Genomic DNA, 17,713 nt, shown 5'->3' on the forward strand with positions numbered 1-17,713 from the left:
AACACACAATTAAAAACAGTGGGAAGGCCAAATGTAAAGTTAAAATGGAAATAATGCTGGGACATGGACAAAAGGTGATAGTGGCGTTTGTAAGGGCATACGAGCAGATCTAAAAAAAGTAAAGTTCTTTGGAGGACAAAGTGCTATGAGATCATTATTCTGGGAAGGCACACTGGAACAACCACATCTTCAAGCTCCTCCTAAAGACTGCCAAGGTTGGGGCCTGTCTGATGTCTTTAGGGAGTGAGTTCCAGAGTCAAGGGGCCACCACTGAAAAGGCCCTCTCTCTCATCCCCACCAACCGCGCCTGCGATGCTGGTGGGATTGAGAGCAGGGCCTCCCCGGATGATCGAAGGGATCGTGTGGGTTCGTATACAGAGATGCGGTCACGCAGGTAGGCGGGTCCCAAACCGTTCAGGGCTTTGTAGGTAAGAACCTGCACCTTGAATTGGGTCCGGTAAATGAATGGCAGCCAGTGGAGCTCCTTGAACAGGAGGGTTGACCGCTCCCTGTAAGGCACCCCAGTTAACAACCTGGCTGCCGCCCATTGGATCATCTGAAATTTCTGGACCATTTTCAAGGGCAGCCCCACATAGAGTGCATTGCAGTAATCCAGTCTAGAGGTGACTAAGGCACGGACCACTTTGGCCAGTTCACATTATAATTCTTATCAATTCTCATCAGGTTGCTGTATGTTTTTCAGGCTGTATGGCCATGTTCTGGAAACATTATCTCCTGATGTTTTGCCTGCATCTATGGCAGGCATCCTTAGAGTTTGTAAGATCTGTTGGAAACTAAGAAAATGGGATTTATATATCTGTGGAATGTCCAGGGTGGGAGAAAGAACTCTTGTCTGTTGGAGCTAGGTGTGAATGTTTCAATTAGCCACCTTGATTAGCATTTAATGCCCTAGCAGTTTTCAATGTGTGACTTCTTACTGCCTGGGGGAATCCTTTGCTGAGAGGTGATTAGCTGTCCCTGACTGTCTCTTGTCTGGAGTCCCTGTTTTTACTGTTATGATTTTAGAGTTTATAAATACTGGTTGCCAGATTTTGTTCATTTTCATAGTTTCTCGCTTTCTGTTAAAATTGTCCACATGGTTGTGGATTTCAATGGCTTCTCTGTGTAGTCTGACATGAGGTTGTTTGAGTGGTCCAGGATTTCTATGTTCTCAAATAATATGCTGTATTCAGGTTGGCTCATCAAGTGCTCTGCTATGGCTGACTTCTCTGGTTGAGTTAGCCTGAAGTGCCTTTCATGTTTCTTGATTCATGTCTGGACAATGCTGTGTTTGTGGTCCCTATGTAGACTTCTCCACATCTGCATGGTATACAGTAGACTCCTCCAGAGGTGAGGGGATCCCTCTTGCCTTTTGTTGAACATAGCTCTGATGTCATGACAAATTACAAATGACAAACTAAAGTGGCATCAGAGTGCTATCATTCTGCAGGATGGATAATTTTTTGTGAGAATAGAAAATTTGTATCTTCAATCCAGTGTATGTGGGGGAGTGGGAGTATGTCAATTTCTGTATTTTTGCATTTTATTAAAAACACTGGTAGAACAGAGAAGACTTTAAGGTGAATCTGAGCACCAAAAAACAGGGATAAAGGATAAAATTAACATCATGGAGATCTTGTAAAACAAACCAACCATAATCTATTTCTGGGAAGGGGTTAAGCAGAAACATGAATGGAAGTGTTCTCCAGATGTGGCTAGCTCTATGATGCCACCTTGTGGCATGCCCTGTTAAATCTAGATGGAGCCTTCTTCAAAGTCCATCTCCTCAACAAGCACAAGTATTACTTTTCTTCCACTGAGGAATTTGTAATTTCCTCTAAATCCTTTAGCGAATGGTGAAACCTACTGCTGCTGGTCCCACCCCACAACTGTCCTTTGCCTCCTCTCCAGCATCCTGACACCATCTCTATCACTTAAGTCGTATTAATCAGTCAGCACACACCCCATCCTGGCATGAGTTGACTCTGGACTTGAAACCACAGGCTGGGGCTGTCCCGCCCCTTTGGCAGTCTGGACAGGAAAAGCAGGGGGAGACAAGGGGGAAGCAGGGTGATATTTAAGTATGAGCCAGAAGGGCTGGGAGACGCAGTCTGAAGTGGCAGAAGACGCTGAAAGAGACTGACAGAGATCAAGGTAAGATGAACTCTTCTTTTGCAGCACTCCGAGCCTTCCCCTCCTACTTTATAGGGAACCCACTATAACCCCTAAACTGGTCCCCTCCCTTTAGATTGCAACTCTTTTTACCAGGAAATATCCCAAGGATCTCTACGAATCTCTTGTCTCCTTGTTGTGCCTCCCTGACCTTGCTCTTTTTATTCCTCCTCTCTTTTGCATTGCCACAGACGCACCTCACATTGGAAATTCTGGTTTAGTTTTGTCATTTTGCTTCCCTTGGCTCCCTTGCCTCCTGCTAAAGCTTCTCATATCCAACCCACTATCCTAGTGGGATTGAGGGCATCCTAAAGAAACAGAAAGTCGCTATGAAGTTCAGACTCCAGAAGGGACACCCGCTCATATTGCAATCTACTCCTCTCTTCATCCTGTTTCTTTTTTTTCAAACTCAGTCCAGCCCTCCATTGCCTATCACAGAACCAGGACACAGAGGAGCTTTGTTCCTCTGGGAGTGCAGATCTCCTTTGCTCCCTGTTACTCAAAATATAGCCATCAATTGATCTCCTCATCCTGTACCTATGTGGGCAGCCCTGTGTGGGATGTTTCCACATCCCTTTCTTCCAACTCCCTTTTCTGAAATAACTCTACTTTCTCCACTCTCCAAGTCAAGCTACTGACTCACATTCTTCCTCATTCTCTTAATAAAAAGAAAAAAAGGAAAATGAACATGGCTAAAGTAAACGGATTCCTGGCTGCCAGCTTCCTCCTCCTCGCTCTGCGAGGAGATACCACTGAGGCCTGCTCCTGCGCTCCCCGGCACCCCCAGTCGGCATTCTGCTCCGCTGATATTGGTGAGTCTCCGGAACCCAGTAGCATCAAAGAGCTTTCTCTCTGCAGTCTCTCACCTCTCCCTCCATGGAAACTTGCCTTCTGCTATGAAACCTGATGCTCCCCGTTCTCTGGATTCTTTTTCTGTATCCTCAAATACAGTGCATGCTCTTATGCTCCATGCTCAATCTGTAAACAGCCACTTGCTTGGTTACCTTGTGGTACATAGTTTGCAAGCCAGATACAGAAGGGCTGTATAGATGTGCATCTGTGGTATGAAGAGGGGAAAGAACTAGGTGTTTTATGACTATGGGGCAAATGAAAGGCAGGAGAAATTAAAACCAAGAGGGACTGTTTACAAGAAAGGAGATTTTGGCAAAACATTTGGAATAATTTATTGGAGGTACAACTGTAGCAAAGTAAAAGAGCTTTCCCAGTAAGGTGGCAGACTTCCCAGGTTTTCAAACAGAGGCCACATCTCAGGTTGCTTTACTGAAACATTTCCTCCATCAATAGGAAGTTAGGTACCTTCCAACTCACGAATTCTAGGATCTGGGTGAGCATCCACTTTTTTTTTTAAGATGGATATTTCTGGGGGCCTGTCCATACCCACCCCAGAAAGCGCATGCTTTCTGGGATGGGTTGTCGACACATTCTCTCGGGATTAGCCCGAGAGAATGTGTGGAGGGTTTTCCTGTTTTGTAGCGAATTAATGCGGGAATGTCCTGAACATTGTCTGGACAGCCCATCTTTATTGCAGGAGTTCCCTCAATAAAGGCCCTGTCGGGAGGGGCCCACACAGTCTATGAGCTGCATGCGGTCCCTTCATCCATTTTATATCAGCAAAATGTGAATTAACTATTCAAACTTAAACAAGAGTTGCAACTTGTTGGGTTTTTTTGAAGTCATTATAAAAGCTGGGTTGTTGTAGGTTTTTTCGGGCTATATGGCCATGTTCTAGAGGCATTATCTCCTGATGTTTCGCCTGCATCTATGGCAAGCATCCTCAGAGGTAGTGAGGTCATTATAAAAGCTTTACTCAGATCACTTCTTAAGTAACAATGCCTACAGCCAGAGAAATATCTATCATTTCAGTGTGCCCATTGCAATTGAAATATAAGTTTCCAGTGCTTTTCATGGCAGGACACTTGTGTCTTTGTTATCTGCCTGAGTACAGAGAAAGATGGAAGTTGATTTCTTTCCTCTATAACTTTATCACCATGTTGGAAAAAGGTTTTCTTGCTGAATTTCTGCAAGTCTGGCATCCAGACAAAAAAAGAGGCAGTTGGCAGTACAAATGGAAACTTGCTCATGTCTTATGGTATGCTGAGGTTTTATTCACTCTGGTCATTTGTGGAAATATTTCAATTCCTGAAACATTCCCTTAAAAGTGCTTTAAAATCAGTTTTGCGCCAGGAAAAAAAGCTTTCTCAATCACTTCCAGGACTGCCCTCTGATAGACTATATGATATATAGCTATATTCCTTTTGTCATAGCCCTAAATACAGCTAAACGTTGCATTCTGAAAGTTTCCAAAGTCCAATAGTTGAAAAGGTAACTAAATGGAATCTAGGCAAAACAGATACTGTTGATTCGCACATTTGATTCTGATTAGCCAAAATTGTCAATGCTAGTTCGCTTTCAGATTTATATTTACTTTTTTGGCCCTCTTTTATTTTATTATTTTGAGGCTCTGGTGGCACAATGGGTTAAACCCTCGTGCCGGCTGAACTGGTTGACTGAAAGGTTGGGCGGTTCGAATCTTGGAGGCAGGGAAAGCTCTTGTCTGTCGAGCTCTAGCTTCCCATGCAGAGACATGAGATAAGCCTCTCACAGGACGGTAAAACATAAATCATCTGTCTCGGCAACATCCTTGCAGATGGCCAATTCTCTCACAACAGAAGTGACTTGCAGTTTCTCAAGTCACTCCTGACACGATAAAAATAATTGTTCAAAAATGTCAAATTCTTAAAAATGTAAGTCTTCTTTCATTGAGAGGGAGTGCCTCAGAGAATATGATCTTGCTTCACACTAAAATAAACAATAGCTTCAATCTTTAGAAGCCCTTACCACAGTGGTTTTCAACCTGTGGGTCCCCAGGTGTTTTGGCCTTCAACTCCCAGAAATCCCAACAGCTGGTAAACTGGCTGGGATTTCTGAGAGTTGCAGGCCAAAACACCCGGGGACCCACAGGTTGAGAATCACTGATCTACAGGGTAGATGTGCTCTCACTGCAGTGGCACACAGATGCAAGTTGTTATTTGAAGAACTCTTATATACAAACACCAAAGGGGAGACACTCTGTGGTAGGTAGCTAAAAAGTCCTATCTCACATTCTGTGAAGTCATGGCAGATTTCAAAATCTGACCTCACAGACTAGGCCACCTCTTAACCCAAACTAGAAAGAGAGAATGTCGTTTTACAAGAAATCTTGTGGGAGCAGACATGGCGACATAACTTTAAGCTTCAGAACATAGCATACAGGGCAAGAATTTTTTCCAACATCATAGGAACTCCACAGATCAGTTAACAATGTACAGAAAGGGCAGGAGAGCTGGAAAAACCACAAAAATAATGTTACAACCCCCTCCCAACATCTTTCTACAGTGCTCAGGGCCAAATTTGTGGCTGTCAACAAGATGGATGGGAACTTCTCAGAAAGAAGGTGGATGTACCATGAGATCAAAACCACCAAGGTAAGCATTTTCTCCTGTTAATGCGGTTTTCTAAAGCACCAATTGATAATAGAAGACATGAAATGGCATGAATATCGATCGATGTATTCTTTTTTAAATGGCTACACATCTATCAAGCCAGCCAGCACGGTGAAGTGGTTTGAGCAATGAACTATTATTGGAAACCAGGGTTCAAAACCCCGATCAGCCATGAAAAACCACTGAGAGACCTTTGAGGAAGTCACACTCTCTCAGTTTTTTGAGGACGTCAAATCCTGCAAGAAAACCCCCATTAAATGTGCTTCTCGGGGTTACCTAAAGTTATAATATATAATTCTCATCAGGTTTTTTTAGTCAGATACTTATTTCTGCACAAACAGAGAAAGAGGACATTTTCAACCATCCTTTTCACTTTTCACACAACAATGAAAATTTCATGGCAGTTCTTGAAGCATGGTGATGACATGCCTGTTGTTTTGAAAGACAAAAATATTTATCTATCTGTAACCCTAATGTAGCCTTTGGATCATCAAATAACCTCCCTTCACCCCACCTCTCTCCAGGTCTACAAAGGTCCCAAGGAGATGCAAGATGTCCGCTATGTCCACACTCCATCCATTGATGGTGCATGTGGTTACTTCCACAGTGGACCTCTCAAAGAAGAATATCTCATTACAGGTAGGAAATATCATCCACAATCTGGGACATTTCAAATTCATATGGCAAGACGCCCCTCATAACTCATGCAAGTGTCATGTAATTTGCCATGTTATGGGACGTGTCACTGAGCTGTAAATGGAAGGGGGAGATATCAGCAGAACTTGATGGTCAGTGAAATACCCTTTGTTTATGCTTAGACACTGTGCTAGCAAACATGCATATAAGGGCAAATCATATTGGAATAAGAAGCCTTTCTCCAATCTTGGGAAACTGCTTTGAGTTTTCCTTAACAGGCCACAAATGATTAGCCATGAAAACATATAGTGCAATTCCAATATCTGTGGGACTAGTAAATTCAGTTTCACATGCAATAAAATATGTACAACACAAGCAATCCCTAGACCTTATCTTTGTCTCCCATGGTGTCTTGCATCAGAAGTTCCTCATCTAACTGGGATTGACTATTGTCCAGAGTTTTAAATATGCATGTAAAGTCCAGGAACATATCCCACACTGATATAGAAGTTGTCCTGTTCTTTCTTACAGCAGGTTAGCAGGATTTTGGATTTTGTGGAATAGGTATAGTGCATTTATACTCATCTTGCTGAGAGCTGGACAGAGGGATACCTATATTTCCCTGCAGCCATTCACTCTTCTCCCAAGTCCCTGTAGTCTGTTAACATCTACCTTGAAATGCAGAAACCAGAACCCTAGACACAGTACTTTACGTGTGACCTGGTGGTTTGAAGAACACTTCGAAAATCCTCAGATCTAAGAAGCCAAAGAAAAAACTGATTAAAATGTCCAGTAGAGAAGGTTTAGTATGGCTTCCTATCCTCAATTGTGACTATCAAAACCAGGGAAAAAAATATACAAAACATTAACTGAGACAAAACGGTTCAATCAGCATTATTATTCAGGTCAAGGAACTTAGCTCTGCTTTTGGGGTGGGATTTGCATTACTCAGGCAAAGAAGTATAAAGAACATGGCCATATAGCCCAAAAAACCTACAACAACCAAGTATAAATCTATTTGCAAGGGCAGATTATGTTCAACCCAACTTCTTCTCATGAAAATGGGTGATACCTTTTCCATCCTATCTAATTTATGAAAACAAAATATGAAGCTATGATCAACCAGGCTTGTCGAGAAGAAGACAATCTTAATTTTTTCTCCTCCTCCAAGTTCACAGCAGCTTCCCTCTTACTCCCCTTTTCTCCTCCAACAGGGAGACTGGATGGCGACAAAGTCTTCATCAGAATCTGTGATTTCATCAGACCATGGGCTGAGATAACTCTTGCACAGAGGCGAGGCTTTACCTCAGAATACAGCAAGGGCTGCTCTTGCTCAGTAAGTATCTGGCCACCAGGAGGGGTTGATAGGTCTCACGGTTGCAGCGAGATCATTCAGATTTCAAGAAGTTGAAAACAAGACAATAAAAGAGATCAGTTCCTTATCACAATAGCTTTGTTTTGCATTTAGCAATGTGCTTTGTGGCTACAGACTCCCTTTCAGGAGAGTCGGTAGGAAGATGGACAAGAAACATTTATGTCAATCTACAGATGTGGGTATGGGAGGGAAGAAAATATGAGCTCTCTCAAATATTAATTCTGCTCCCAAAAATGAAATTTAATTTCGAAGGAAAACCAAATGCCAGGTAAGGAGCTTTTGTGGATTTGCTTGCAAAGCTGCAGTTGTCACAGTCTGCAATAAACAGAAGAGAAAAGCAGGGGAGGTGTAGCTAGTCATACGTGGAATCACGGGGTACATATTCTGTGCATTACTGTAGATGAGCAAATAACTAAAAGCACAGATACAAGGTAAAAATTCATATCTCATGGTACAGCCTAATATAAAAGCAAAGAAGTACAGTTTCTGAGAAAATAATTGTCACCAATAATTGGCAAGCAGTGCAAAACAGAATAATTCTGGAGGGCTAGAAAGTGACTCTAGGCCACTGGTTGCTTATTTCCATGTTAAGGAAGTTGAAACCACAGTAGCTATGGGAAGGGTGAGTTACAGGATACATTGCAGGAAAGGGGAAAACTTTTCTCTTCTTCTCTCAATGCTTCCATCTTCCTTTCTTCAACAGATTGTGAGCTGCCATTCAGAATGCTCCATTACCTCTGATAATCAGTGTCTGTGGACGGATTTACTCAGATCCCAGAATCAGAGTTATTTCCAAGACAAACACTTGGCCTGCCTGCCCCGGATTGAAAAAAATGGCATGTGTACTTGGAAATCCCTGGGCACCCAAAGGTCTGGATCCTTTCGTAAGAGGCGGCTGACACAGTAATATCTTCATGAACTCTCATGGAGCTAGTGCTCCATGCCACTAACCCCTCCCTGACTCTTCTCTCTGTGTTGATTGTTATTAAATAAATGGTGGTTCCAAACCCATTCACTTGTCCTTTGTTGTGAAAATATGCATTCTCAAAATATGCAGCATTTTTTTGTCGAAGCTGGAAAATGTGGAATTCTGTTAAGACTGGGTTGGTAGACTTTTTATCTGGAAGAAAACCATGGTACTTTGTGGAGAGTTTTCTGCTAATGCCTTAGAATGAGGAGGAGGAGGCACAGGGTGAGGCTTCCAATCTCCCAGAAGACCAGGTTTTTCATTTCGAAATTGACTGCAAACCTTTCCCATCATACTCTTTTGTGTTCTTGTCTTTTCCCCTATGTTCTGACTGTCCTATCTCAAGAAGCAAGTAAGCCATTGTTCAGAACCTGTCTGCAATGCGTAATCCAGATCATGTGCAGATACAAGGCTTTTGTTGAGTCCCCATTTATCCTTGCAAACAAACTAGTAAAATGTGGGTTAGACAATACTACTGTTAATGTTGTATTTGTAATTGTTAAGTGACCAAACCCAAAGGGAGCTCGCCAATAGATAATCTTCTTCTTGAAATGACATGACTAGTAGGGTGTGACAGGTTTCTGTCCTAGGCCCAGTGCTGGTCAATATCTTTATTAATAAAACAGGGCCCCTTCCAGACAGGGCCCCAAAAACGGACACAGTCGGACTTTTACTTTAGGTGTCCAAATGATGCCTTAGGTGAAAGAGGATTAATTTGGGACAAAGCAGGGTTTACCTGAATTGTTTAGATATCCCATTAGACCCAGGCCTTCCTGATGCTCACAGCCCAATTAGCTTCTTCAGGCTCCATGAGCCCAGAGAAGTGGGCACCCACTCTCTCCACAAACTTCCCCCCAAAAAAGCCCTTAAAAAAGAAGAAACTTACATGGCACTATGAGGCCTCTCTAGCAGGCCTCCTGGCATGTTGAAATTATGTACCAGGAAATGGGGAGGGGGCACCTACTGACACATCATTTCCATGTGCCAGGAGGCCTGCTGAAGAGGCCTCATGTTGCCTGGCAAGTTTCTTCTTATTTTAAGGGCTTGGGGGGGGGGGGTTCAGTGGCCCTATGCCAATGTGGAAGTTATCATCTTGGCATGGGGACCACCAACCGGGAAAGCCTGGTTGTTTTGGGCAGGGCATGTGGACTTAAACCCGCTCCAATGTAGGTTTAAGCCCTGCCTGGAAGTACCCTTACATCAGTGGTTCTCAACCTGTGGGTCCCCAGATATTCTGGCCTTCAACTCCCAGAAATCCTAAACTAGCTGGGATTTCTGGGAGTTGTAGGCCAAAACACCAGGACACCCACAGTTGACAACCACTGCCTTAAACAAAGGTTTGGAGGATGTGTTGATCAAGTTTGCAGATGACATCGAATTGGGATAGCTAATACTGCAGAAGACAAGATCAGAATTCCAAATGACCTTAACAGATAAGAGAGCTGAGCCAAAACTAATGGAATGAATTTCAACCAGGAAAAGTGTAGGATACTTCACTTAGGCAGAAAACAATGAAATGCACAGATACAGGATGGATGACGCCTAACTCAACAACAGATATGTGGAAAAGATCTTGGAGTCTTAATAGGCAACAAGCTGAACATTAGCCAACAGTGTGATGCAGTAGCTAAAAAGCAAATGGGATTTTGGGCTGTATCAAAAGGAGTATAGTGTCTAGATTGAGGAAAGTCATGGTGCCTCTCTATTCTGCTTTGATTAAACCTCACCTGGAATTACAGTTCTGTGTCCAATACTAGGCACCAGTTTAAAAGAGATATTGACAAGCTGGAAGGTGTCCAGAGGAGGGCAACTAAAATGATTAAAGGGTTGATTAAAGGACTGGATATGTTTAGCCTGAAAAAGAGAAGGTTGAGAAGAGACATGATAGCCATGTATAAATATGAGAAAGGATGCCATAAGGAAAAGGGAGCAGACTTGTTTCCTGCTGCCCTGGAAACTAGGACTCAGAGCAGTGGGTTCAGATTATAGAAAAGGAGATTCCACATGAACATTAGGAAGAACTTCCTGACCATAAAAGCTGTTCAACAATGGAACTCTCTGCCTCAGAATGTGGAGTCTCCTTCTTTGGAGGCTTTTAAACAGAGGCTGGATAGCAATCTGTAGGGGGTGTACTCTTCTGCATGACAGGGATTGGACTAGATGGCCTACATGGTCTCTTCCAACTCTATTATTCTATTATTCTATGATTCTCAAAAAGTGGGTACATGTATCAGTTCATTGCAGGTGAAGTAACAAAGGTTAGTGGTACCCTTAAAGACTGATAGATTAAGCATCCACAAATAATAATTCTAGAAAAAAATCCACTAGCTTTAAAAAATATCATGGCACTCTTTCTTGTCTTAAAAATTTGTACTTCAATGTTGAGTTTCAAGTGTCATCCTTAAGTTGATTCCCAGTCCCTTCTGCAAAACATGAAATGCTTTCATCCCTACCATCTATTAATCATTAATTCTCAGCTACTTCTGGCTTCCAATTGTTCAGAGATAACTCTGCATGACAAAAAACCCCCATATTATTTGCTCCATCCCTCCTCCATTCCAGATTGTACATTAGGACAGAATAACCCTGCCAAAAGGAACTCTATATAGCCTGGAGAGGAGGAAGCATTCTCTGGAACAGGTTCTCAAACTATTTTATCTCCCAGAACCCTATAAAACCTACAAAACCTATTGAGAAACCCTTAAATGTTTATGGCCCATTCCCTTTCCTTCTACAACTGAAATACACGTTTTTTTTAAATAGCTATAAAACAAAATAAATTTATGTATTACATTCTGTTACATATTTTGTAGGGAGGAAATAATGTACCATTACATTCAAAATGTTGCATCACTGAACACCTATAATACAGGGGTTTTTTTAGATTTTAATTTTGTATTATTTAAATATTGTGGTTAAGTAAAAATTACCAAAAATCAACAGCAGCACATACTAGAAACTCTGTAATTCAAAATCATAACAGTTTTAAAAATTCATTATTTTTTAAAAGTTGCTATTGAGATGGAAGTTTTTTGAAGTCAGGATAGCTAGACTCAAATATCTGCTTCAGGGTTGAGCCTTTTTCTTTCCATGGTCTTAGTGAGAAGGTATTTTGAGAATGCTACCTCAGCAAAGTATATTATAGGAAAGTTTTAGAAAAGCATGACCTTTTAGAGATCATAACCTTTTAGAAAATGGTATTCATAATCTTTTAGAGAAGAGTCAAAAACCCGTTTGAAGAGAATCTTCACAAGTGGTACACAACCAAATGTAATTATGCAGGCACTCAAACTTGTTGCATGGCGGGAGAGACCTTTTATTTATTTATCCCACCAAAAATGTAAAAAGGTCAGGAAGGGTCAGGCTTATTTGGCATTCTAGATTTCTTTTCTCCTAAGATCCATTTTTATAGTCCTGTTCCAGATATTAAATTGTCCTTGTTTGATTTCTATTGGAAGGACTTGAAATAGGTATAATAATTTTGGTATCAAAAACATTTTAGTTGCCTTTATTTTTCCTAAGATACCCAGATTTTTCTTTTTCCAATTTTTCATACTATTAGAAATTTTCTTCCATGTCTGTTTATAGTTTATCTCTGTCATCTCTTCCATATTTTTATGTATAGTTACTCCCAAGTATTTTATTTTTGTCCTTCCCATACCTATTTCTTTTATATTATCAATTTCTCTTTTTTCTTTTTTGTTTATCTCAAAATACATAATTTCTGGTTTCTTTATATTTACTCCCAATCCAGTATTTTTTTTCAAAATCTGTTAATATAATTTTTAGTTCTCTTATTCCTATTAGAGGTTGGGATAAAACCATCATAATGTCATCAGCATAAAGGTTCAAATTTATAACCTTCTATCCTTACGCTGTTTCTGATTCTCTCTGCTAGAATTTCAATTCCCATTATAAATAGATGTGGTGATACAGGACAGCCTTGCCTGACTCCCCTTTGAATGGAAAATTCCTTTGATAAGGCTTCATTAACTTTAACCACAGCTTTGCTTTCCCTATATAACTCCTTGATTGCCTTTATAAATGGCTCTCCTATTCCAATTTTGTTCAATGTCTCCCACAAATATTCATGATTTATTGTGTCGAATGCTTTGTATATATCCAATTTTAATAATGCTAATTTCTTTCCCTGTCTATGCTCCATTATATTTATTATATTTCTGATTGGGTATCCAATTTGCCTCCCTTTCACAAATCCATTTTGGTCTTCTTTTATCACTTTTGGTATTATATAAGAATAAAGGGTTGTTTGATTTTTCTGTCACCTTTTGTGTCTTCTTAAGTTGGAGGTGAGAGATTGAGAGAGACTTTGCTTAAAAGGAAGCCGTAATTTTTAGTTTATTTGTATCATTCTTGCGACAAAATGTATCTACTCTGCCATAAAACTTGTTTTATATTATGCACTCAAGAGACAAAATGAAGTAGACTATGGTAAAAATAACATGTTTGGTTTACTCACGACCGTCATGTGTTCAACATACACAGGAACACAACTTATCAGTCAGTTACAGATATGTTTGAGATAATTTCTGTGCCATCCAGTTAGAACATCTCTCTTAGAATAAACAGCAGGCAGATGTTTGCAAGTCTGCGATCTTAATAGTCCTAAAATCTAACGAAGTCTGATGGAGTCTGTGCTCTACTCATCTCAGAGTGGATCATGTGGTCTGTAGCCCCTCTCACAACTTCCCAGGAAAAATATAGAGCAAGGAAAGAAAGCTGCATATCAGAACACACATACAATAAGTAAGCAACAGGGTTGTACATAAACAAATTGCTAGAGGAAGCTTGAAAAAAGTTGTAATTTCCAACAAAAAGGGCAAAACTAATTTTACAGCTTGCCAACTTCTAAACTTGGCCAAAAATCCAAATACCATTGACAAATTGAAAGTGTTCTTTAAATTTTTGTCACCTGCTATGCCAATAAGCTGTTCTGCTTCTCTGACTGATAAATGCATTTCATGTATTGAGCTGTGAATGAATTTATTTTGTCATTTGGAAGTGGAAAGTATTTATGGAATGAAGCATGTAGGTTTTGTAGATGTTCAATTACTTCTCGCACAATCTCAGATGAGAGGGTAGCTTCTGAGTCACACAAAAAATCATACGGTGTAGGGAAGCATTCAATATTTTTTTTCACACAAGACACTCAAAATTAGATTTTTCTTAATATTGCTTCAACTTTGAACACATGAACCCTGAAGAGATAGTTTCCATTCATTGAGAATTGAAATATATCAACCAGAAAAGACAAACGTTGTAACCACTCAAGATCACACAGTCTTCATGACAGATTCAATGAAAAGTCAGATAGAAGCAACATAACTTCATTACGAAGGGCCAAAAGTCAAACCAAAACTTTCCCCTGGTACAAGCTATCTGACTTCATGGTGAAGTAAGATGGACTAAGTATCACAATTTTTACAGTTTTATGGTATTTTGTTTTATGTGATATATTGTATTTTACTTGTTATATACGCAGCATTGAATATTGCCATATTGTAAGCCGCTCTGAGTCCCCTTCAGGGTGAGAGGAGTAGGATATAACTATAGTAAGGAAGTAAATAAATAAATAACGAAGTCTTGAATTGGCTTCCCATTTCTTCACAGAGAGGAGTGAAAACTCAAAAATTCGTGGGCTTCGAATCTATATTTTTACTGCTTCATTAAACACACTTGGACTTCTTTGATTTGTTTGCTAAGATTGGGTAAATCATGAGTTTAAACCTAGTTTCCTCTTCAAACTGCCACTTTTTAACAATATAAACAACGCAACTTAACCCTGGATGATATGTATACACACACTGTGACATGACCGAAGCAACTGACTGAAGAACAATCGAGAAGGTACTAGAACAGATGATGGGATGCATGCACACTAATTAGCTGTGCTGTGAACAGGGTGAAGGGCTGCTTCTCTGCTGATTGCCAGTAGTTGTCGAGCACTATCAGTCAATTGTGTGTGGTGCGTTTTTAATTTCTTGTCATGTGAGGTACCATACAAATTTTAATGTTTCTAGAATATAAATCTACAGACAATATTTTTTTTCTCTGCTGTTACACACTATCATCTCACGGATCCACTGATAACCCTTCACAGAACCCTGAGGTTCCACGGAACCCAGTTTGAGAACCACTGCTCTGGAGTATTCAAACTGAACCTAAGGAGGGAAGGAACAAGGAACCTGATAAAGTTTGGATTTGTTTTGGGGGTTTAAAACTGTAGTTCAGAATTATACTCAGTGTTATGTGAAGAGTTCAGAATAAAACTCCCTGCAGGCAGCTCACTGGCCTAAAAAGAGGGTGGGGTGATGGTTGAAAGAGGTGACAAAGACAGAGATGAAAATGAAGAATGAAAAGAGGAGCAGACATGAAATTGTGAACACTGATATACAAACATGCTTCACTGGCTGACTCGAGCAAATTAAATTCCAGGGAGTGCTAAGCAAAATAGTTTCTTTAAAAATTACAATAATAGATGATTTTAGAGCCCTTTAACGGAAGTGGACAGCAAACCCGAGGAAGAAGCAGGTACTGATTCTCTGAATACCAAAACCAATGAAACAAGACCACACTACTAGGGCTTGTTTACACTGGTGCAAACATCTTTATGCAAATGAACCACTGGCAATTTTCACGATGTTCCTCTGGACCAGATTTACACCAAACTAACCAGCCCAGTGCAGATGAGACCCAGGATACCATTAAAGGGAACTTCCGTTCTGAAATATTAAATACTGCAGTTTAACCAGAATTCCAAAATCCAAAATATTCTAAAATCTGAAATTGCCCACATGGGTGGCTGAGATAGAGACATCTAATTTTTCTGATTTTTTTATTGTCTCAGAAGCAATTTGAGAAACTGCTTCTGGTGTGAGAGAATTGGCTGTCTACAGAGATGTTGCCCAGGAGATGCCTGGATGTGTTACCATCCTATGGGAGGCTTCTCCCATTTCCCCACATGGGAAGCTGGAGCTGACAGATGGCAACTCACCCTGTATTGAGGATTTGAACCGCCAACCTCAAGACAGCAGAACCACAAAGGTTTAACCCAGTGGTTCTTAACTTGTGGGTCCCCAAGTGTTTTGGCCTACAATTCCCAGAAACCCCAGCCAGTTTATCAGCTGTTAGGATTTCTGAGAGTTGAAGGACAAAACTTCTAGGGACTCACAGGTTGAGAACCACTGGTTTAACCCATTGTACCACCATGGCTCTTACTTTTCTGATGATTTGATGTATAAACTTCATAAACAGTATTATTAAAATATATTGTATAAAATTACTTCCAGAAGATGTATACAAGGTGTATAAGGAACATAAATTGATGTGTTTTACTTGACTTCCTTCTCATCATCTCATTATATACATGTATGCAAATATAGGTACTTCAAAATAAAAAAGAATAAAAATCAAAAATCATAAACACGTTCTGATTCCAAGCATTTCAGATAAGGGATGCTCAACCTGTGCTAGTTTTAAAATGAATCCAATTTTTCACTATGCAGAGTGCACAAATCTTGATAACCCAATTAATTAAAGTAATATTCCTAGGATTTCTTGATCGTTTTTGCCATGACGAAATTGAGTTCATAATTCTGTGCCACTAATATAGGGAAGCCCATCCTTGAACAGCTTGATGGACAAATTCATTGCCTAAGGCTTTATTTAAAGAAGCATGAGAAATTGGTCACATTAGTCAATGATTGAATACATCAAGTGCAGCTAGTGACTAAGATAACCCTCTGTCCAGAAAAGAGTAAATTGTCAGTAAAGAACATGGATAGATAACAGATTTATGGACATGAGGAACCTTCCAAGATTATGGTGGGAACTGGGGCAGAAGACATGGACTTCTATCATTTATATGCTGCTGGAAAGACCCATCCATTAGGCCTCAAGAGAGATAGCTGCCTAAAGTTGCTGCTTTTTTAAATTAATATTTTTACAGCAATGTTAAGGGAAACTTGTACATCTCTGTTTCAGATCCCGATATAACCTGAGATGCTTCCTAGCAGTACCACTGTCAGGACCATTATAAAGTTCCACAAATGGAGCAGGGTAATGGTGTAAAAACAACCTTATCTGGAATCATACCTGAGCACTGTGCACTTTGACTCAGAGATGTTATTTACTTTTCCATCTTGGATAGCACAAAAAGCCACACTGAAGCCTATGGACTGGCCAGCGGAGTGTTAAGTAGCAAGCACTTGGCCTTGTAGTCCCACTTGGTCAGCACAGCAAAATCCCCTGCCAGCTGCTCTCCAGATCCCAAATTCAGCCGCAGACCACATCCTTCTTTCCACTCCCATTTGTGGGGGGCACAAACCATGGGCTGGAAAAAACTGAGTCCAAGTCAGGATTGCTCAAATATGTGGCTGCTCAAAGCAATAGCCTCGTCATGCCACAGCCTTGGACAGGAAAAGTGCCTGTGGAAATCCCATCTAAGAGAGGGAGACGTGACCAATTTTGAATCTGAAAGCTGCTGGGTTGCAGCAAAAAGTAACATTTCCAATGGCATCATTTGATCTGGATCGTGAAACAGACATGCCCTAAAAAATGGGTTGCAGCAAAAGGTAACATTTCCAATGGCATCATTTGATCTGGATCGTGAAACAGACATGCCCTAACAAATGTTGCTGCCCTTTGGAAATTATGACAAAACCTTTTGACAGTGTTTAAGAGTATAGTAAGATTAAAACATTGCAGAACAGGTAAGTAAATAATGTATCCCCCCAACACCACCATACTCCAGCCCAACATACCATCTCCTTGTGATTGGGATAGAAGGTCTGCTCAATGAGTGGGAATTCCTCTGGTCCAAGCTTGCGGTGCAGACGAACCATTTGGGCAAACTGTTTGGAGAGACAGGGTGATAAGATCAAGAACAAAACGAAGAAGTTTTTGCACTCATTTCAAGTGGCTTCTTTTCTGCCTCAAGTATTTCCCCTCTTCCTCTTCTTTTTCCTTAGCTCACCCTACTGTCCACACTTCCAGGAGTTGCATCTGAATACCGTATATTCCGGCATATAAGATGACTGG

The 17,713-nt window shown here is 40.6% G+C and overlaps 2 protein-coding genes across 3 annotated transcripts in view; one reads left to right on the forward strand and one right to left on the reverse strand.

The window, feature by feature from the left end:
* Positions 1–17,713, reverse strand: part of SYN1 (synapsin I) — a 169,488-nt gene that overhangs the window by 83,738 nt on the left and 68,037 nt on the right. For both annotated transcript variants that reach the window (XM_060762795.2, XM_060762794.2), the window contains exon 5: positions 17,437–17,526. In XM_060762795.2, the coding sequence (XP_060618778.2) occupies positions 17,437–17,526 (90 nt within the window). The remainder of the gene's footprint in view (positions 1–17,436; positions 17,527–17,713) is intronic.
* On the forward strand, positions 1,949–8,697 carry LOC137094755 (metalloproteinase inhibitor 1-like). Its single transcript, XM_067464295.1, has 6 exons — positions 1,949–2,154; positions 2,843–2,984; positions 5,569–5,657; positions 6,200–6,314; positions 7,526–7,647; positions 8,390–8,697. Exons 2-6 carry the CDS (start codon positions 2,855–2,857, stop codon positions 8,591–8,593), a joined length of 660 nt encoding a protein of 219 aa, XP_067320396.1. The 5' UTR covers positions 1,949–2,154; positions 2,843–2,854; the 3' UTR covers positions 8,594–8,697.

Source organism: Anolis sagrei, chromosome 2 (genome assembly GCF_037176765.1).
Source record: "Anolis sagrei isolate rAnoSag1 chromosome 2, rAnoSag1.mat, whole genome shotgun sequence".
Lineage (NCBI taxonomy): Eukaryota > Metazoa > Chordata > Lepidosauria > Squamata > Dactyloidae > Anolis > Anolis sagrei.

Excerpts from the sequence above, each read along its gene's own strand:
- LOC137094755 (XM_067464295.1), top strand. The coding sequence starts at position 2,855 with ATGAACATGGCTAAAGTAAACGGATTCCTGGCTGCCAGCTTCCTCCTC. Across the intron at positions 2,985-5,568 it reads ATTCTGCTCCGCTGATATTG|TGCTCAGGGCCAAATTTGTG; the intron begins GTGAGTCTCCGG and ends ATCTTTCTACAG. Across the intron at positions 6,315-7,525 it reads AGAAGAATATCTCATTACAG|GGAGACTGGATGGCGACAAA; the intron begins GTAGGAAATATC and ends CTCCTCCAACAG.